The 21963-nt window shown below is 39.1% G+C and overlaps 2 protein-coding genes across 3 annotated transcripts in view; both read right to left on the bottom strand.

The window, feature by feature from the left end:
* Nucleotides 1-12492, bottom strand: part of ahcyl2b (adenosylhomocysteinase like 2b) — a 48828-nt gene extending 36336 nt beyond the window's left edge. For both annotated transcript variants that reach the window (XM_066668374.1, XM_066668375.1), the window contains exon 1: nt 12143-12492. In XM_066668374.1, the coding sequence (XP_066524471.1) occupies nt 12143-12436 (294 nt within the window). In that variant the 5' untranslated portion in view covers nt 12437-12492. The remainder of the gene's footprint in view (nt 1-12142) is intronic.
* A 2190-nt stretch (nt 12493-14682) lies between these two features.
* Nucleotides 14683-21686, bottom strand: tmem209 (transmembrane protein 209). Its single transcript, XM_066668525.1, has 16 exons — nt 21464-21686; nt 20270-20417; nt 20115-20173; nt 19900-20031; nt 19303-19529; nt 19016-19220; nt 18620-18795; nt 18253-18324; nt 18048-18144; nt 17831-17956; nt 17543-17640; nt 16640-16754; nt 16256-16353; nt 16080-16153; nt 15859-15927; nt 14683-15262 (listed from the first exon to the last, which is right to left on the bottom strand). Exons 2-15 carry the CDS (start codon nt 20404-20406, stop codon nt 15873-15875), a joined length of 1671 nt encoding a protein of 556 aa, XP_066524622.1. The 5' UTR covers nt 20407-20417; nt 21464-21686; the 3' UTR covers nt 14683-15262; nt 15859-15872.
* Between the last annotated feature and the right edge of the window lie 277 nt (nt 21687-21963).

The raw sequence follows: 21963 nt of genomic DNA, 5'->3' as shown, positions 1-21963 counted from the left end.
GTTCAGACAAAACGATGTGCTAAAATCAGGATTAAATCCATAGGAAGGGGAGGCACATGTTTTTAAATGGTTTACCACAAGTCAATAATCATTTCCAATTATTAAAGTTATTTATGTTTGAAGACACTCATTCATTACGTAACATATGAAACAGAAAAAAGCCTTGCTTTTTTCCATAGCTGCAAACGTACCAGAAAAGAATATTTCCAAAGGCATATTGTATTAGAAAAGGATTAAGACAGTGAGAATCATGGATCAGGAATTGGGAAAGATGCTTCATGACTGCAGTCCTTTATTTGTCTTTTTCCCCTCACCAACAGCCTCTTCCACACGGCTGCATCAGTAAACAAAGAGAAGCCAAAGTAGGAACCAACATAATTAAGCATCTGTAACCAGTCAAGGGAGACCACATTAAAGACACATCTGATGTGAAAAATCTATGTCAAATGGGATCATGTGCTGTGGTAAATCATCAAGTGGTGGATTATCAATGCCCATTGTGTTCTACATCTTGATAGTTTTAATTAAAAGTCTTAAATACATTTTTCGCCACTGATTAAACCCCTAAAAACTCATTTATTTTCATAAAAATTACATATTAAGAAGCTGTATCCAAAACAAATAAATCACCTAATGTTTTAAAAGTGGCTCAGATGTAATTGTACACCTTTTGCTTTAATTAGAATGAAGATCTATGAATATGCATTTAGTCCAGCACCCTATGATTTCCATGATGTGGAGAACGCAAATTTAATCATTGAATAACTGCCACAAAAAAAATAAATATTGTTTTAGATATAAAGATGGGGGAAAAAAAGCAGTGTCCAGAAACAGTTAATTTGTTCTTTTAGCACCTAAAGGAGAGTATGTGACACTCTTTTCACTACATATTCCTTCTGCACAGAAAGCAAACCCAGGAATCAAAAAAAAAAAGAGAAATAAATGAATGAATTAAGAAATCCTGAATTCACCAGTTTGAGACTGTCTCAAATAAAACACTGCAGTTACAAAGAATAAATACTCAACCATGGCGATGACTACATATTCTGCTCATGATATATAATATAATATAATACGGCCTGGAATATAAGGCTGTTGGAGATGAATGAACAGTGGAAAAAATCCGTAATAACAAGCTGTCAGGTACTTTTCTCCAAATTAAAATCATAAACAGCAATTTCAGAAGAAGGGAGAGACAACACTATTTTATACTTTAATGTATGTTTACTAGTTCATAAATCATCATGCATAATACTTTGGCTATGTTTATTCAGGGATCATAACTTGGCTCCTTTCGCTGTATTGTCATAAGCCTAAGATCACCTTTCTGGAGAGGTTAGCAGCTTGAATTTAAAAGTCATAAAGAGAGAGCAGTTTAACTCCAGGATGTTAAAGATCTTGCTTATAACTTTGCTCTGCTTATATCTCAGCTCTGAAAGACAGTACACTTCAGTGCACTTAAAGGTACCATCCCCCATCAAAGCTGCTGCCGCTACTCTTTCTATGACCATTCACCGTATTAATAAACACTAGGGCACATGTACAACTCTCCTTGCTTCATCCAAGCGTGACTAGTTCCATTTCCATCAGCAAGTTGCATTTGCCGTTGGTTATGATCTTTCTAGCATTTCCTCTGTGATGTGTGACATGAGTGAAATATGTCAGTGTATGAAGAGAAACAAGCTATTCATTGGCTCCAAACATTTATTCACAGAGGGCAAGACAGCTTGTATAGAGAGAGAGGAGAAAAAAAAAAAGAGTAAAGCAAGCTATTAAATTTATGTTCCTTCTCTCCTTCTGTTCCTGCATTCCTCAGTGTGGCCAGGCTTCACACCATGGTGAGAAATTATTTCTTGTCGACAGAGTCGTTCTCTGAGAAGATCTCAGGGGTCTAAGGGATCAGGCAAACAATAAAGCACCTTGGGGTGGAGAAATACACTGATGACCCATGATTTGAGTTCAGTATTGTGAACAGTAACCAATTCTTCAGAAAACAACTCAATGTGTGATGAAACTTCTAACTTAACTTTGCAGTGGCTTAAGTAGAATTATACTGTGGAGATGACAATGAATAATAAAGCAGGAATCCCTGCAATATAACCAAACATAGTTTATATTTCACAAGGTCATTATTGTGAAACTATGAAAAAATCATGCTCAAACAGTGATTATCCAAAATACAGGCTATTCAGCCAATCAGCCTGTGACCTCCCTCAAATTAACATTACTAGTCTCAGGTTGAGTGAGTAGAGTTTGCAATGGTTTCATTTGACAGGAGCATACTGATCATTTTAAATATATTACAACAGCACAAAACTGGCAACTCGAAATCACCAAATTGCTAATTGCAATATCATATCAAATCATTTTAACTCTGACAAATTCCTATGAATTAATCAAATAAATAAATGATAATAATAACAATAAATAATAAACAGTGAATCATGAATCAAACCAAATCCCTGTCAGCCAAGATTCACACCCCTAAAATTCATTTGGTGTTATTTAAATATTAAATATACAAATATCTAGAGATTTACAGAGTAGTGTAATATAGATAGAACAATAGAAAATAATTTTTTTTAGCTTTTTATATTTTGTACTTGGAGTACATTTATGTGAGTAAAAAATGAGTTATTATATTAAATTTTAACCTTTCAAAATTGATTCCATTTAATTACCACCTCCAAATCAATGCATCCCAGTGCTTCAATGAAGTTTTATCCCTTTTGCTACAAATGATCCAAGCCCTGGCTGTTGAGCTAATGTAAGAGACGCTGGTGTCACAGAGGTTTTGACTCATGGGAGGCCCCTGCGGGGAAGCTGCTTCTGACCAGCACGAACACAGTGAGTCATGAGAACCCGACACGTTTCACTACTGCAGGACAGAGCATGCTCCCTTCAGTCACGAAGCTGAGTCTGATCCCCTTACTTCACGAGACAGAAAACCAGGGCCACAGCAAAAATAAAGACTATGATGTCCTCCCAGCCCAAGGGACAACCCAAAGTGTCCTACATTTCTTTGATTTTGGTTTTAACCACTAGGCTATATATGGTAAACAGGAATATCCTACTTTTCAGGAAAACCTATTCATTAGCTGCAGTAAAAATAGGCTACTTAGCTTTTTACCATCTACTTGCTTAACTCTGCAGATCTGCAGATAACATCCAATAGTCAGCTTTGTATCTATGGAATACTCTCTATATAGAAACCCTGTTCTAATAATGGAAGGGTTTCCCCGTATTCACCTACCTGCCATCTATTTAGAGGGCTTTCCCTTCACACTGTTGACATCACACCATAAGCCTGTTAGCCATACTGGGAAGCACAGCTTAATGACATTACAAGAAGCTGAAGTCAGTAGGCTACAGTAATGTTCAATATGATGGTATATCATATCAGCCAAAATAATGTCACAATTATTATAAAATGTTTTTTGTGAGGTAGAGTAGCTCTCGTACATTTAGAATACTGAACAGCTAAAATCATCATAAGAAAACATTCTGTCCATTGAGAGCCTTTATATAACAACCCATTTTCATTGACTGAATAGAGACAGACATTGTCTGTATCTTTTATATGCTGTGAATCATAAAACTGTATTTGTTGTAAAGATACTATTCTTTTACTTTAATTTAACCATTAAATAATTAGATTATAATTAGATTTACAATTTGCCTTGGGAGACCCACCCTCCCTGTATCACCACCTTAACGTGGTGGAGGGGTTTGCATACCTACGTAAGCCTAGGAACTATGTTGTCCATAAAAGCCCAGATGAAAAGAAGAACAGCAGAGACGCAGCTTCCCTTGCCCGGCGTAGGGTTACTGCGGCCCCACCCCTGGAGCCACGCCTGGGGGAGGGGCTTCTCGGCGAGCACCTGGTGGCCGGACTTTCACACATGGGATCCGGCCGGGCTCAGCCCAAAGGAGCAAAATGGGTCCATTCTCCCACGGGCCCACTGCCTGTGGTAGAGGTAGTAAGCTGGGTCCAGTGTGATGTGAATCGGGTGGCAGCCAAGGGCGGGGACCGTGGCGTTCAGATCCTGAGTTATTGAAACTGGCTCTTGGAACATGGAATGTAACCTCTCTGGTGGGAAAAGAGCCTGAGCTGGTGAGCGAGGTTGAGAGGTACCGGCTAGATATAGTTGGGTTCACCTCGACACACAGTATGGGCTCTGGAACCAATCTCCTTGAGAGGGGTTTGAGGCTATTTCACTCTGGAGTTGCCCAGGGAGAGAGGCTTAAGGCAGGAGTGGGCTTACTCTTAGCACCCCGACTTAGTGCCTGTACGCTATGGTTTACCCCAATGGACAAGAGTGTAATTTCCCTGCGCCTTCGGGTTGGGGAAAGGGCGCTGACTGTTATTGTGCTTATGCGCCCAACAGCAGTTCAGCGTACCAGGCCTTCTTGGGCACTCTAGAGGGTGCTGGAGGGTACTCATTCTGGGGACTCCATTGTTCTGCTGGGAGACTCCAACACTCACGTGGGCAATGACAGTGAGACCTAGAGGGACGTGATTGGGAGGAACGGCCCCCTGATCTGAACCAGAGTTTTTTTTTCTGTTATTGGTATTCACAATTTATCCATAACAAACACCATGTTCGAGCATAAAGGTGTCCATAAGTACACCTGGCATCAGGATACCCTAGGCCACATTTCAATGATTGACTTTATTTGACTTTGTAGTTGTATCATCGGACCTGCGGCCATATGTTCTGGACACCCAGGAGAAGAGAGGTGCTGAGTTTTCAACTGATTTTTTGCTGGGAACATTTGGCAGAGGAACCTGTCAGAAAGGTCTTAAACTCCCACATCCGGCCGAGCTTCGACTGGATTCCTGGGGAGGCCAGTGCCATTGAGTCAGAATGGGCCATGTTCTGGACCTCTGAGTCCAGAGGCGGCTGAACGGAGCTGTGGCTGCAAGGTTGTCGGAGCCTGTCGTGGTGGCAATCCCTGTTCTCAGTGGCAGACACCCCGGGTGAGTGAGGCTGTTAAGCTGAAGAAAGAGTCTTATCGTAACTGATGATGTCATTAGGCGGTGGAAGGAATCCTTTGAGGATCTTCTCAATCCCACCAACCATAGAGGAAGCAGAGCTTGGGGACCCCGGGAAGGGCTCGTCTATCACCCGGGCCGAGGTGGCCAAAGTGGTTAGAAAACTCCTTGGCGGCAGGGCCTGGTGGGTGGATGAGATCCGCCCTGGGTTTCTCAAGGCTCTGGATATTGCAGGGCTGTCCTGGCTGACATGTCTCTACAACATTGCATGGACATCAGGGGCAATGCCTCTGGACTAGCAGACAGGGGTGGTGGTTCCCCTTTTCAAGAAGGGGGACCGGAGGGTGTGTTCCAACTATAGGGGGTCACACTCCTCAGTCTCCCCAGTAAGGTCTATGTGGGGGTACTGGAGAAGAGAGTCAGACTGATTGTTGAACATCAGATTCAGGAGGAACAATGCGGATTCTGCTCTGGTCATGGAACACAGGACCAGCTTTTTTTCCCTCGCTAGGATCTTGAAGGGTGCATGGGAGTTTGCTCTAGTCTACATGTGTTTTGTGGACCTGGAGAAGGAATCCGACCGTGTCCCTCGGGGTATCCTGTGGGGGGTGCTCTGTGAGTATAGGGTACAGGGCTCTTTGCTAAGAGCCATCCAGTCCCTGTATAAACAGAGCAGGAGTCTGATTCATATGGCTGGCAGTGAGTCAGACTGGTTTCCAGTCGGAGTTGGACTCCATCAGGGCTGCCTGTTGTCACCAATTCTGTTCAGAACCTTTATAGACAGAATTTCTCGGCATAGCCAAGTATTTCAAACCCGCAGTAATGCGGACTCTGTACCTGTCCGTTGTGGTGAAGAAAGAGCTGAGCAGAAAAGCAAAGCTCTCAATTTACGTCACAACCATCACCTATGGTAATGAGCTTTGGGTAGTGACAGAAAAAATGACATCGCGGTACAAACAGCTGAAATGAGTTCTCTCTGCCTGAGGGTCTCGACTCTCCCTTAGAGATAGGGTTAGGAGTTCGGACATCCGGGAGAGAATCGGAGTGGGGCCGTTGCTCCTCCACATCCAACGGGGAGGAGACCCTAGGGAAGACCCAGAACACACTGGAGAGACTACATGTCTTGACTGGCCTGGGAACACCTCGGTATGCCCCCGGAAGAGCTGGAAGAAGTGGCTCAAGTGAGGGAGGTCTGGGTTTCTTTCCTCTGACTGCTTCCTCCACGACTCGGACCCGGATAAGCAGTAGATAATGGACGGATGGATAAAATTACATTTTGAACAAACTTTTCACTTTTTGATATTTCTGAGAATAATGAATAATTCTTTGCATAACAATTGGGGAACATTGAAGAAAGTAAGTGAAAGCAATTTAGAGCCCCAAATCTGCCCCCAAAACCTAAACAGTTCAAACCTTCATTTTGTTGTTTCTACGCACCCCCTAACTATTTTTCTTAAAGAAAATGTAATTGTTAAAAAAGCTTTAACAGACGAAAAAGACAATATGGTGACTGTGTCCAGCGACACAGTAGAACCAGTTTAGTGTTACGTGCTACCGCTGCAAGAGTAGTGTAAGCACATGACTATTATATCCCACGCACATACTCACTGAACTCCAGGTGTGGGATCATCACGACGATAGAAGGAGATGTTGGGCTAATATAATAATTATCATGTATCATACATTTGAGCCACTACACACCAGCCTTTGGTTAGGAAGTAAGGGACGCTTAAACTACGCTGTGGTGATATGTGTAGGCATGGATTAGAGTCATCCACCCATGTAATGCACACGTCTCCCGCCCTCATCCACACCAGAGGATCAACGGTTACATGACATAACAAACATTTAGCAGACTGGCTACTCTAGAAAAGCTGTGAGCCTGCTTTTACCAGTGGCAGCTATAAAACCCTAAATCATACAGAAAAAGATTTTGTTGGTCACAGTTATGAAAGACTTGTAAACAGTGCACACTGACCTCATGGATGATAAGTGTTAAGAGGATTTTTGGGATGCCATCAATGCCTCTTCAGAACATCCAGTAGCTAGACATACCCATATCACCTCACACTGCCACTGAAATCTAACATTGCTAAATCATCACCAATGAATGCACATAAATTAATCTTGTTTTTTTTTTCTCAACATCTGTCAATTTGTTGCAGTTCGGAAAAAACCTTGAGTATTTATGTGAATTCATTTCTGCTATGAACAGGGTTGAAAATTCCTCTTCTGGTGCCAGTAGCCACACAATTTCATATTTTTGCCACAAAAATGCAAAGCTTGTGAACTGAGTGGCCACTTGCCCTAGGGATTTTATTATTCACCAGAGCAGCACATCACTTATAACGAAACTAACACTAGGCAAGACTTAAGGACACTTTCCTGGATGCAAAATAACAGCAGGGTTGGAATTAGCCAAGTTGTATGTATCACATGATAATAAACATCTACAACTCATTTCATTTCTTTGTTGCCTGCTGTGAAGACTCTGCTTTATGGTCAATGACTGATAATAATATAGATTATAGGAAAGGAAAATAAAAATAAATTCAGGTTTGAGAGAAAGAAAACCATTCCGTCACTACAAACACATTCATTACTGAGTGCAACTCATAAAACACAATATTCCGAAACAACTGCAGCTTTAAGTGTGAACCCTGTTACAACACTGCAATCTTCAGCGATCAAAATAATTTATCAAAGTCTTGCAAAGATGTAGGTGGTTGAATGGGACTAAATAATAAAAAAAATCTTTAGTCTGGATTACTGGAACGTGAAAATGAAACATGACTGTTATTTGTTACTTTTCTTGCCACACACTTAATAATGCCCACAAGACCCCATGACTTGGTGAAACGAGTGACCAGTGCACATTTTATATTCATCTTTTCCAGCCATGCAACAGAAGTCAAAGATAAGCAAATTGTCATGTCTATTCCCTTGCCGTTACTTTCTACCAGCTTGTATGATATCCTAGTATTAATGTTTATCAATGACCAGCTGTGAAACATAAGCACTGATTATGAGGGTGATTAGGCCTGATTAACTGTATCCTTGAACTATGGATCCTCTATCTGAGCTTTGAGATCACCAGCCAGGTTTTTTATCGAGTGTGGGCTTAAATCCTTGTAAATAACAAAAGAACTACAAAAAAGGATCACGCTGTACAGAGAAATGTTCAGAAATTGTTGAGGAATTACTGGTAGATGGTTTGTTTGATTTTATGGATAAAAGACATTTTAGGCAAAGTGTGTGTGTGTGTGGGGGGGGGGGGGCACTGGCAAAACAAAACTACATTTCTGCAGCATTTTTGTAAAGTTAATATAGTTTGACCTGGCCTCACATCAACTGAGAATTCCTGTACCAGTGTTTCCTTTACAGAATTCAACAAAACAGATCAGGAACACTAACAATAAAATATTGCAGGCTGTGTAAATCTCCAGACACACATCACACTGTGACCACAGAGCAATCCAGCAGGGAAATGCAGCAGGGGGAAAATTCACTTAAGTACCTGATCTTTTCTTGGAAACTTAAAAGCTTATGAAGGAGAGAGGTGACAAATGTAGCTGGGTCACAGCTTAGGTTTGCCACTACTCTGCTTTATGGAAGGCTGGTGGTCACTTGCTAGAAATGACTCAGCATCACTGACACAAAATGGTGGAGCAGAACTGACATGCTCTGTGGTGGTCAATAAAAAAGCAAATACCTGAGATGCACTGCAAAAGGCAATTTCCTTTATAGAGATCAGAGGGATGTATGCTGCAATGCCTGGAGAGAAAATTTCATCCAATGAATTTGGCTGGAATGCTTAGGATTCTACTTTTCTCTCTCATTCACTCTCAGACACACAAAAAATTATGAGGAGCCTAGATGCTCCTGCAGCCCCCACCCCTATAATTTGAATGACCTTGCTGTAACAGTGTGTAGGCCGATGCTGAGACAAACCCCATGGGAAGCCATGCGATGGATGATAAGTGCAGATGCCACTAGCTGCCTCGCATGCTAAACAGACAAGGCTAGATTTTTTTTTTTAAGTAGGACTACTGCTATAATACATAATAAACATGATTAACCGCATCAGTAATAGAGTGCTACCTACTTATCTATCACTGGTATAAGATGCAAATTATAGCTGACCATCATGTAAGAGCACTAAGGTAGCAATTCAGGGAATAGTCAGTGTAGATAGCAGCTTAAGAAATTAGATGGAAGTGTATTATTACAATATTTTCACTGCATGAAAACAATCTACGATCCTTAATAAAGGGTTACTGATACAATTCCATATGTTTAATAACAACCAAAGACAACCATATAAAAACTCACAATAAATACTATTTTAGGCCCACAGAACCATTCTAACCTCAACAATTCATCACTAGTAAGGACATGGATCATACCACTTATCTTTAAAAAATAGTGATTTGAGGGAAATAGTGTTAGTACATACATTATGTAAAAATACACATTATTATATATTAATATCACACATATATATATATATATATATTAATGAAACACATGAATGCAAGTAAACTTAGTTTCCCAATATACTGTCCACAAAGTTTAAATATGAAAACTAATCTGAAGATACACTCATTTTAATACACTGACTAATTTAAAAAAGGTCATGAAAGAAATAAAAACCTCAAACATAGAAACACAGATGAGCCATAACATTATTACAATGTCCTTGTTTCTACACTTGCTGTACATTTTAATAAGCTCTGCGTACCAATTAGATGAAGTTTGTAGTTCTAAGAGATGAATAATTTGTTTGCCCTGTTCTTCAATGGTCAAGACCTCTACATGACAAACACATTGGGTGGGGGATCATTCTGAGCACTGTAGTGACTCTGACGTGAGGGTCATGTGTTGTGCTGATAGCAGAGAATCAGACGCATCAATGCCACTAGACTTCTTAAACCTTTCTGTGACCACTGATGAAGGATAGGAGGATGACAAATCCAAACTGTGAAGTAACAGATGAGGTACTGTCTCTGACCTACAAAGTGGACTAACGAGGTCTGTGTATCTAATAGAGTGGACAATGAGGGGACACAGTGTTTAAATACTCCAGCAGCACTGCCGTGTCTGAACCACTCACATCAGTGCAACACACACTATCTCACAACCACAACAGCAGTCACTGCAGCACTGGCAGTTACCCACTTCCCAAATAAAACCTGCTCTGTGGCACCCATGACCACTGAAGGGCACAGTGAAAATGGCTAAGAAAGTATGCACAGCAACAAATGGGCTAAATTCTGTAATCGCAGAACCACAAAGTCCCCCTATATGATCAGTGAAGGTGATGAAATGGACAAAGGGAGTAGCAACAAGGAGGAGTATTTTACTGGTCAGGATGATTGTTTCATATTCCACATTTAGTCTGCAGAAGTTTAATTCACGCTTATGTCATAAAGAGTGTTTCATCTTGGAAGAAGGTTAACCAATCAGAATTAAGCTGAATTAAGAATTAAGACCACTGACATAGGTACGAATGAACGAGATAGAAACAAAAACATCCAGTTTAAATGAGATGGATAAAGAAAGGTTGGAAATGACCTTGTATGAATTAATGATGCCTTTTGGTACATAAGCAAATACGAACTGTATAAGTGTAGCTTCTGAAAGAACAAGACGAAAGTGTTGTAAGAACCCTTTGCTCGGTTTTATCAGCACTGTTTATTTCATACATGTTCATCCCATAATACAAAAGTGTTATCACGAACTACAGCTTGTGACAACCATCATAGACAGCTGAATAGACACTACACAAGTTAAGTACAACTATAAATGACATAAATGTGTCTGCATCTAACACCTAGGAATGGAATCGTTTAGAGCTGTTAATGCGTGCCACAACAACGCACTGCGGACTAGTTAGCGACATGGCTATGTCCATTACATTAATTAAATTAATGAAAACAGGCTGAACATTTCGTCCAGGTCAGCGACAAATAACCTTGAGTCAAAATATACTAAAACAGCCGAATTCGAAATAAGACATCGTCTTAACTCTTCAATAAACGTGATAACTCGCCGGTGGTGAAGCCTAACATTAGCTGCCGGAGAGAGTCATGTAAACTAACCTTAAGCTAAACCTAGGCTACGTTGCTAAGCTAAATTGTGCCAGAGTTTTAAGTGTGTGTCTCAAATGCACATTCAGTCCCTATGTAGTGCACTACATAGGGTTTCCCGTCACGTTTCTTCCAAAAAAAAAAAATATATATATATATATTTTTGACATTGTTTCTGTCTCAAAACAAAAAGAAAGGAAAAATAAACTCATATCAAAAATGCAAAAAACAACTTAAGTTCAAGGTCAAATGGTTAACTAACTTTTAATACAGGTTAAGATTTCAAGCAGGAGTGTTAATGTGTTAATAACGAATTAATAATAGGTTAACGTTATAAAGACACTAATGTTTCTAAACACCTTTTCATATTTTGTCTCTGTGAACCATCCACATAGGTGAACAGAAGATGAGACACTCTAACGAAGTCTAGCCTCTTTATAAAAGGCATAACAGGGTGCAAGCATTTCCATTAGTATTTCAGTGTGTTACTATGGGCACATTGTGTTTGTGTGTGTGTGTGTGTGTGTGTGTGCACACACATATATATATATATATGGCTGTGACTGTGCTCGAAAATAAAAATATTTAACTAATTTTTATTTCTATAATTAATTTTATTCTCTTTAAACAATATATATATATATACACACACATTTTATATAAAGTAATGTGATTATTCATGGTTCACTTATGGTTTGACATATCTAATATGAATCATTAAAAATTACTTTAAATAATTTGGATCAATATTTATCAGGCAATTGATCTGAAAATACTGATAAAATGTTAATGATACTAACAGCTGTAATATAGTTTCACAAAGCTTAGTCTGGATTCCGCCACGTGTGAACTATTTTGAGTGCAGATGCCTATAACTGTCATAACTCAATGTAAGTGAGTGAGCAGGGAGGAAAAAAGCCGTTTGGGACGCGACCCGAGTCTCCTCTCACACACACAATGACACGCTAGCCTGGCTAAGTACGGTTATGCTGTTTTTACAGAGTTAACTGAAGCGAGCCGTTTGTAAACCTTTCCCCGCGAATGAACTGTTTCGTACCTTCTTCATCCTCGGAGCCTCGGCCACGGTGCCGTCACGGTTGACGAACGCATCTCCGCCGTTGTGCTGCGGGTCCGGGCGCTTCATCGCGGACGCCTGCGGCATCTTGGCGGTACTCGGCGCGGGGCTCAGCGGACTCGGCTCGCCCTTCAGGACGGACTCAGCTGCGGCGTTAAACTCTCCGCCGGACGGGCTCTTCTCCTCAGCCTGCGAGGTCACCGGAGACAGCTCCTTACCGGCGACGTCTTTTAACTCGACATCGGCCATTTTCGCTGCTACAACCTGAACTGACATCGCTGCGATCCGCTCCGTGTTCAGCGCTCACTCAGTCAGCACACAGACGGGGAGAGAGAGTCCAGCCGACACGACTAGCTCAACCATTACCACACGGCATTATGGGACATGTAGTCTTCAGCTGCCTCTGTGGCCGAAATAAAAATAATTCAGCACAGTCTTCTTTAGACCTTCAAGGAGCCCATGGGGAGACGAGGGAAAATATTTATAGTTCGACTGCTCAATTTAATATAATATCCCCACTTCATCAACACAGTTAATCAATTTAACGAATCATTCCCATAGTTTAACAACACAATCCCTTAATAATTTTTTTTTCAGTTTTTTTAAAATACATTTTCTCGATAATAAATTTTCCTCACCAATAGGTTAAATGGAAGAGGAGTGACTACCATCCATGATATATTAAATTTAAGGAATAAACAGTTGAATTCTGGTAAACTGACGGTCTGAGTTATTAAATTCATTCACTCATTGTGTTCAAACAGGTTTTCTGGTTCAGGGTCGTGGTGGGTCCAGAGCCTACTCGGAATCACTGGGCACAGGCGGAGAACACACACTAAAGGGGCTGATTTATTACATTCTACAGAATATAAAATGCTTTGGGTGTCTAAAATTGTGTCTAATACAGTGCCTTTATAAGTGTAACTGTCATTCATTCGTTCATTTAAATTATTTACCTGAACTCCTGAGGCTCCATACAGACTCTACTTTACAAGTATACATTTTGCCCCATAATAAGGTTTGCTTAAAGATTTAGATTTATGCTAAATGGTCATGTGATTTTGTGAATATAGTAGATGGAATTATCAAGAGCAATGTAAGCACATAACTAAAACGAGTCTGAAAAAACACATTTAGACAGCATGGATTTCATGTCATAAACCTAAGGATCAAATCCCAAAAAGAGACAAGGACTAACTGTATATCGAAATCTGTGCGTACTGAAACAGTGAGAAGGAATGGAGTTGCATCTAAGAAGCCTTTACATTTTTTTGTGAAAATTGTCTATTATTATTTTGTGTGGTTTTATGTACCAAAATTAGCCATCATTTTTCTAACCTCTCTTTAGACTTTAACAGAAACAAAAATGCTTCTACTGAAATAATGAAAGATTGTGAACAGTTGTGAATTTTACTTCTGTGGGCAGGTCTGGCAAACAGGTTTCCTTTTTTATTTACTGTTTAAAAACGACATGGAGGCAAACTAGGTATATTCTTCACCAACAAAAAGTTAAACGGTCTAGAAACTCAAGTAGCCCATTTACTAGACCACGTCACTGGTTTAAGTGTAATTTCCCAGTTTCTACTACCAAGTAAATGCATAATGACGGTCTCTAACTGTAACTTTTGCAAACAATCTCTGTTAAGATTTGCTGCACAAAAGGTAACTTCATTGTGAGTGGGAGGAGCTAAACTTCAGTTGAACTTGTCAGCAGTATGAAGATGCACTGGTTTTTGAAACATCACAAAATTCATATTCAAAGTGTATGAATGTGTTTTGGACATTCATCAATATCTAAACAATACATAAAATTCTATTTATTATAGAATCCCTTTATTAAAAAATAGATTTGTTCAACATGCCTAAAATAACTATGGGTTACTTTTTACCACATGGATTTATAGAGGGTGTATTAGGAAACTTGCTTGGCTTCAGGTTTTATTTGGATTAATTTCGGCATTGATTCAGGTTTCTGTGACACGTCCTTAATCCCTTCTTGAATTCCAGTTTTCATTTTTATTTCTTTCCTAATCCTTAAGCACATGAATGTTGGTCATAGCACAGAATCTTTAAAAACATTGTGAGATCTTTACTGCCAATTAATGTTAACTCTTAATCTCCTGTATAATAATTAAAGTGACTTTTTCAAGAATTTTGTTTGCTTTGTTAGTTAAGACTCTGAAGTATATCTTACATAACTTGCTACATATATATATATATATATATATATATATATATATATATAATCCATATGTTATCTATATGATATTTAAGACTTCGCTAGGCTAATAATCCATTAATTAAACTTAAAATTTTCAGAATTAGGTTAAATCACCAAAATAGTATCACAATATCTGGATGCTGAGGGGAGAAATAACTATCCTGTTCTTAATACTCACTTGATTACTGCACTGCCATCAAGTGGTAAAACTCCTTTATACAGCCACAGCAGTGTAGAAGAAGCATAATTGCCAGACAAGTGACAAAATAAATCAAGAAAATCTAAAAACAAATGTTTCATTTATTACATTTCAGACCAAAATGTTCCTGTCCATCTTACAAAGAATAACTGAGGATAATACAAATGATTCTTTTTGGCAGGTCATGTCCAAAAATGCATTCATAGCCCTGTCAATGTAATTGAAGCCCTTAGATGAAGTGGAGAACTGAACAGGTTTTTGTCAAGTAATATTCATGCAGAAAAATAAGGCTGGAAATGCTTTTATATGTGTGCTGAAAATGTTATCTCATAAAAGGTTAGGGGGAATATTATACAGAACCTTTTATTGTTAAAATGTATTATTTGGCACTATTTCAAAATGTAAACACAGGCTTAAACAGCTGCATTTGTACACTTACTCAAACTGAGAAAAATAAGTTATGTTTCCAAGCCTCAATTATATACACAACAGAGGGATCTTCAGTGTGAAAATTACCCCTCTAGCAAACTCCACTTTAAAGACAGTAGTTAGCTGCTTGAACACTTTGGTCAAAAAGAAAAATAATAATAATAATTAAAAAAAAAAATCTAATCCTAACCAACCCGTCGATGCTGGTGTAGAAGGCTGTTCACTCATAGCAGAAAGAGCTTCACTCTAATCCCTACAAAACAAGGCATAATCAGAAATCAGTTTAAAAAAAAAACAAAAAACAAACAAATGAAGGGTCCCATTTCTCTAACAAATATAAAAAAAAGACTTTACAGGTGCATAGTGTGCCTTCAGTTGTTTACATATATGTAACATGAGGTTTGTGTTACAGGCAGAAATATACACAGAAAAACGCAAAAATGAAGGGTGAAATTCTTGCTCTCACACAAAAAGCTAAAGCCCAAGTTAACAAATTACATTCATCATTTAAAAAAAATATTTATACAAATTCACATACACAAACATACAGCTTTGTATCAAACAAGGCCATGTAACAAGCAGATTATGTAAAAGGCAGAAAAGGGCCATTTTATTTCTGTTGATGCCCTCTGTAATCTAAGTTTTTGTGAATTTGATGTTAAAAAAATTCTTTATAGCTTTTAAAATATTTTCAGTGCCTCATGCTGGGCTATAGTTCAAGGTCCTGTTTGATTAACAAAACATTGTGCATGTTTCTCCAAAGCATGCATTGTCACTACAAATTCTAGGAGCAAAAAATGTAATAATACAGAGATATTTGCACCGTATTGCTTAAAGTGTTGGATTTACTTTGTTGTAAAATATCAGTCCCCAAATATCCAAAGAATGTTCACTCCTGAAAGCCCCAGATTAACTCTCCTGTAGAGAAAAACAGAGAACATATAGATTTTCTTGTCCAGCCCCACTGATTCAGTGACATTCCATTCAAAACCAAAGAATGCAGAACCTCTGGGTACAGGGAAAATTGCTAAAAGTATATGCTGATAGAGGGAAATGTAATAAGCACTCACCCCAGCATCCCAGACTCCTTGGTTTTGATGATGAAAAGGAACATAAGGACTGTGTGGAACAAGTTATTTCTGCCCTGTGAACACCACCATGCCAAGTATGAATCAGAACATTTCAGGTAATAACCCAACGGCTACAATTTTAAGCACACCGAGGAGGTACTGAGAACAAACTGTACCTTGGGTAGACTGTAAATATGGCCCTGATAGACCAGCTGATAGTGAGGTGGGTTGGTGCTGCTTTGGTGGATGCAGAACAGGTTCTCATTCAAAAGATCTGTTTGAAACACACATAAACACAAGTCTTGGGTAAAACATGTATGTAATATTTACTGGTAAATGTACATTAATAACAGATTCAACAGATGTGTGAATGCATATATTTCATAGCTGTACTTTGAAAGGCCTGGCCAGGCATCAGCATGCTTATGAGAGACTCATATATAGTTCTGTATAAAATGTTATAACCATTAATATTTTTTTACTTATGGTATTGCTTAATCATTTATGTTCCTAGTAACGTTTGATTGTAATGATTTATTATAAACCGTGTATGACATTACCTGGTTTGTGTGGTGTCTGTATAAAATGCTGAGAAGTAAATGTTTTCCCATCTGGGTATTTTGGGTGGGGTGGAAGCCTAGAGTCCAGGTATGTACACAGAATATGCATCAGAATCTGAAAAAGAAAGAAAAGGAAAGGAATATGATTTGCTGACAGGGAATCAATAAGTTCCAGTATCTACTTATAATGGTACTCAAAACAAATCTTTATAAGCATCACACGGCCTCATTAATCAGCACTCTAGAAATGACACCCAGCTGTCAAAAAGTAACAGCTATATAACTTTTCATCATTTTTTTCATCAAGAATATAACCAAAAAGAGCCTGTATCTATAGCGTGTTAGGTATACCACCATATTTTAATCTGCTGTGAGCTACTGGTATCGTTTTTATGATGTGTGTTCTAAATAATCACATAATACACATACACAAACGTGTCACACATTTTCACTTTTTGTTATTATTAGTACTAACTATTCTTCACATATTTTACATTATTTGCGCAATGTAGTCCCATTTGTGTCTTGTCATGTAATTTGCTGCTGTAATGCTGTATTTTCCCTTGCGGATATATAAAGATATAGTGGCAGAATATAAACTGCCATTGCTGACATCCTGAAATTTTTGGGATGCTATGCCTACAACATAATGTGAGGCAGCATTTGACTGAATCTATTCTGTGTCATTGTGTAGTGTCAATAACATTTCTCAAAACTAGTGATTGTTGAAAACACAAATAGGGAATGAATTTCAAGTCTCCCATTCAGTAACAAACAAAATATATCTTACATTGTGCACTCCTAATGAAATGTCCCCTAGGACTTTATATTCTACATGGCAAGCATTAAAGGATAAAGTCACATATGTAAAGAACTTTTTTCATCCAAACAGGTTAAACTCACAGCAGAGTCCGTTGGGAGGTCTGTGTCCCACTTGCGGTTCTTCAGACTTCCTCCCCCATTCCAGCGAAAGGAGCTCATGCAGCCACTGTGGGCCAGCTCTGGAGCAGAACATTAACAACACTGTAATATCAGCCTCTACAACCGCTGAAGCCACATTCTGAGCGAGTCAAACACTGAGACCATTATACAGATGTAAATTCATCTCAGACTGGCATTTTATACAAAATGGTGGTAACAAGTAAATAACCAATACATCAACATAAGGTACAGAGATCAAAAGATAATTACCTTTGATTCTCTCTACTAGGTACTCCTGGTTAGGAGTGATGTCCAAGTACTGAACTATGGAATTGAGAGTAGGGATTGCAGAAGCTTTGACTACAGCGGCCTGTTTGAGACTGCTGATACTGGCCTCTGAAAAGCAAAAATAGATAAACAGTGTAAATGAATTTTAAAAGGCAGTAAAATGCATGGAATCTACGAAAAGGTTATATAAGAACAATACCTCCTATCTGGAGTTCAGGGCAGCCCATTCTTCTGAGTTGACTATTAATGGAATCTATCTCCTTCACTAGATGCACCAAAATAGTGTCATTTATCCACTATGACATAAGAGAAGAGCACAAGTGTCTTAATGTCCAGTGTCATTTGAAATGTATGATCAAATACAAAGAATACAAAGATTATGGGAACTTGGAAAGCAAACTTACATTTCTCAGTTTGGCAGTCCAGCTGTCGATGCTGTCAGTAACTACACGACTCGTTGTGATGCGTGCCCAAACCTGAACAAAATGACAACTCAAAATCACTTTCATGATGACAGGCTGAACTTAGACTCTCAAAACTTATAAGTACAGATTGTGGAATTATAAACAGTATCTGACATTTAAGAATAATCTTTTTAGACATTTTGTTCCTAATTCCAATCCTGGCAACTTCATGCTCTGTATATTTCTCATCTGCCCTGTTCAGGACACACAAAATAAACAACTAAATCCCTAGTGTATATTTATGTGCTTATCAAATAGCTCAACAGAGTACTGTGAGAAAATGTGGATTCCAAAAAACACAGATTACCTCCTCAGCAGCTTGTTTGGAGCCCAACTCAGTTTCATCTTTGTGGGCAGATGGTGCCTGTGAACGGCAGGCTGGCTGGTACTGAAACTTCCGCAGACTCTGGGAATAGTCGCCGACAGAACGGTTGTAATTCCAGAACGTTGGACTGTGTGAGGGAGATGCTGATTCTGGACTCCCTGATGAAGATTCAGACAAGAGTTTTATGACAGCTAGCATCAAGTCAGACAGTTTTAAAACTAATAGCATCAGGTAGAAAAAAGCACAACAAATACCACAACATAGCCACCCTGAGACATGCATCACGTCAACATTGTCAGAATCACATATTCAGATGTATTTGGGACTGATGTTTGCTTGAAATTAAAATATAGGGTCTGACATAATGGAGGCTTTTACCAAGTTGACTCCGATGGCTCTTCTCTTCCTCCGAGCGAAGGAACTTCTCTAGACTTTTAAGGTCATCCATGTAATCTTCTTTGCCGCCTGGAGAGCTGAAGACTGAAGGGGGGGTCCTGTAGCGTGCTCGAAGACTTGTTCCCTCTACTGGGCCAAGGCTACTGGGGTACTGAGGGGAGCTGGTAGATGGGCTGTAGTTCAGCACCTACAGAGAGATGTATGTCATTAATATAAATATCACTCCCCAGACTAGCAGACAGATGTGTCAGCAAATTCTGTGCACACACTTTGCCAAAAGCCACAGATGGAGAAAAGGGTCCTGCACTCCCTGGCGAGGAGGGGCTGCTTAGAGACGGACTGTATCCAGACACACAGCTTGGGGAGAACTTTGGGCTGGTGCTGGGAGGCCGAGCAGGGCTAAAACTCAGCACATTTTGTCCCTGAAATGGAGAGGATTGGGATGGCACTGGAGTCTCCTTCTTCTCTGACTTCTGGGGTGGAGAGGCCTGAATTCCTGCACACAGCAACATAAAGGGCTCAGTTCCTGTAGTCCAGAATGAATGCAATTTTAAGGGCCTATATCTCCAGTATGGACAGACTGCCCTATACTTTCAACCCAACAAAATAATCAAGCATTTACACCTTCTTCAATACCACACAGTAATAAAAAATATAACTGAATATATGTAATAAATAAATTCTACATATAAGAGAGCCAATAGAATTGCTTGTTGCAAAAGCTAGACAGTGTTTGTGAATTGTCTGTGAATATTTTTTTAAATTCAGTAAAACCGCTGTCAACATGCTATCCCTGTACTGGACCACCAGTCCCTGGATTAGAAAATTGAAATAGAATTATCTGTGTCCTGATAAATCATAATTACCTGAGTTCCGGAGACCCAAAAGGCAATGTTGCTCTGGAGTGATAGCGATCGTAGACGGAGCCATGGTGTACTTAAAGTACTTCCAGAAGTCAAAGATTGCATTGAGGCTGAACAGGGTAGCCAGGGCCAGTTCTGACAAATAAAACTACAGTCAACAGAAGAAACCCAAAATCTGAGTATCAAAGGAAAAATATTTAATCTCAATACACACTTACCAATATACCAGATAGGCCAGTATGTTATGTTATAGTATCTACTAAGCAGCTTTCCAGACCTGGAAAAAAAGCAGTTGGTCTTGGGGTTATACTGGAACACTTTTTTGGTTTTAAAATGATTTTGTATTATATAGTGCCCAACATTGTTAACTTACATTTCTGTGTAAATCATGCCAGCAAGAGACACATTTAGAACTGCCCAGGCAAGGACAACCTGCCTCTCCTGCTCCTCCCTCCTCATCCTCATCGTCTTGTCGATGAGAGAGGGCATGGCTTCTCGGCTTGGTGTCATGTCTGACAGTGCTGCATAAGACAGGATAAAATTAGTACAGAAAAATAAACTGTTTTGTGCTTATCCTGCAAACAGCCAGGACATGTCAATACCATAGTTGTTAAGGATAGCTGGCCGCTGATCGGATCATAAACGGCCACAGCAACCTTAGTGTTGAGGTGTAGGATTCAACAGGAATATTTGTGGCTGTAGGTAGGAAGAGTGTGCTGGGGCTCTATGTGAAGCTCTAATGGATTGGCATAGGATATTTTACATCTTATCTTGTGTATGATTATAATAACTTAAACCACGCATAATTATTTGTATTATTTCTTTTTTTTTTTTTTACTTTAAGTATATAAAACTTGAATCGTTGTAGTATCAGTCAAAACACCTATTGTAAATTTACAGTAAATGTGTGATTCCCTACAGAAAGTGAATCATGTCAACACATTGGCTGAGCCTTTCTACTTTGAAACTGTAGTGTTTCAAATCCAGTCTAACAGGAGAACTGGGAGAGCCAGTTTAATTTATCTCATCAACTTGCAACAGTGGGCTTTTAATCTGCATGCAAACGATGGAGATAAAATTGAAGACTACAGTGGGACAAACCCGCACATACTGAATGAATGTGACGGCCTAGATTTACATATAAGCCAGTTTTAAAGCATTAATTTATTTGTCTTGAGAATTAATTGTAAATATATCTTGCTGATAAACTGACATGGCTTTTTAGATGTTTCATTGAAGACCGAAGAGGGAATTTAAGTCAAGGGTAGGTCAGCATCCTTTAACTTGCATATAACATGCTTCTGCACTCTAGAAGGGCAATATTAAACGTTATTCTCTGTAGATGTGTTAACTTATTTTTATTTTGAAATCACTAGTCCATGTAGAGTGACCAGTGTCCAAACTTCTGCCCACAACTTTATAGTTCTTCTCCGTGTACTCTGGCGTTACTGATCACTTAAATCATTCAATATCGTCAGACTGACCCCCTTTAATAATTACTGCAGTTGTTTCGGCTCGCCGTTCCTCTGTGGACAGATTTAATTCATTTAAATCTGCAGTTACTTACCTTTCGCAGCCTGCTAGCTGCGCTGTGGTTCTCCTTCAGTTTTAATAAGCACACCGAAAATATCAGGACATACACAACTATGTCTTAACACCAGAAGCTACGCAGACTAAGCGAACACATTCCTGCAGCAGTTTAGAGAGGAGAGAAGTACAATTCAGCTTAAAATCACAAGTTCAGACTTCAACAAGGCGCCAAACTAAGCAACATGAATCAAGTATACATCGGCGCATGCGCAAAGACCACAAAAAAAGCGTTTGTACTTCTCTTCATAATAAAGGTCCTATATAAAAAAGGTCCTATTAAAAAAATAAATAAATAAATAAAATAAAATAATAATAATAATAATAATAATAATAATATATATATCATCATCATCATCTAATAAAAAAACAACTTTCATGGTCTAAACTGGGGCTATTCAACGAAGCAGGATTTCCTAGTTTATTTTTCTGTTGGAAAAGACTCTTTGGACTCAAATTGTCCGGCTAAATGAGACATGC

The sequence above is a fragment of the Hoplias malabaricus genome, chromosome 4, assembly GCF_029633855.1.
Source record: "Hoplias malabaricus isolate fHopMal1 chromosome 4, fHopMal1.hap1, whole genome shotgun sequence".
Lineage (NCBI taxonomy): Eukaryota > Metazoa > Chordata > Actinopteri > Characiformes > Erythrinidae > Hoplias > Hoplias malabaricus.
This window is presented reverse-complemented; position numbering and strand designations above follow the sequence as displayed.

Excerpts from the sequence above, each read along its gene's own strand:
- tmem209 (XM_066668525.1), bottom strand. The coding sequence starts at position 20,406 with ATGACACCAAGCCGAGAAGCCATGCCCTCTCTCATCGACAAGACGATG. Across the intron at positions 20,174-20,269 it reads GGCATGATTTACACAGAAAT|GTCTGGAAAGCTGCTTAGTA; the intron begins GTAAGTTAACAA and ends CTTTTTTTCCAG. Across the intron at positions 19,530-19,899 it reads TTTGGGTCTCCGGAACTCAG|GAATTCAGGCCTCTCCACCC; the intron begins GTAATTATGATT and ends TGCTGTGTGCAG.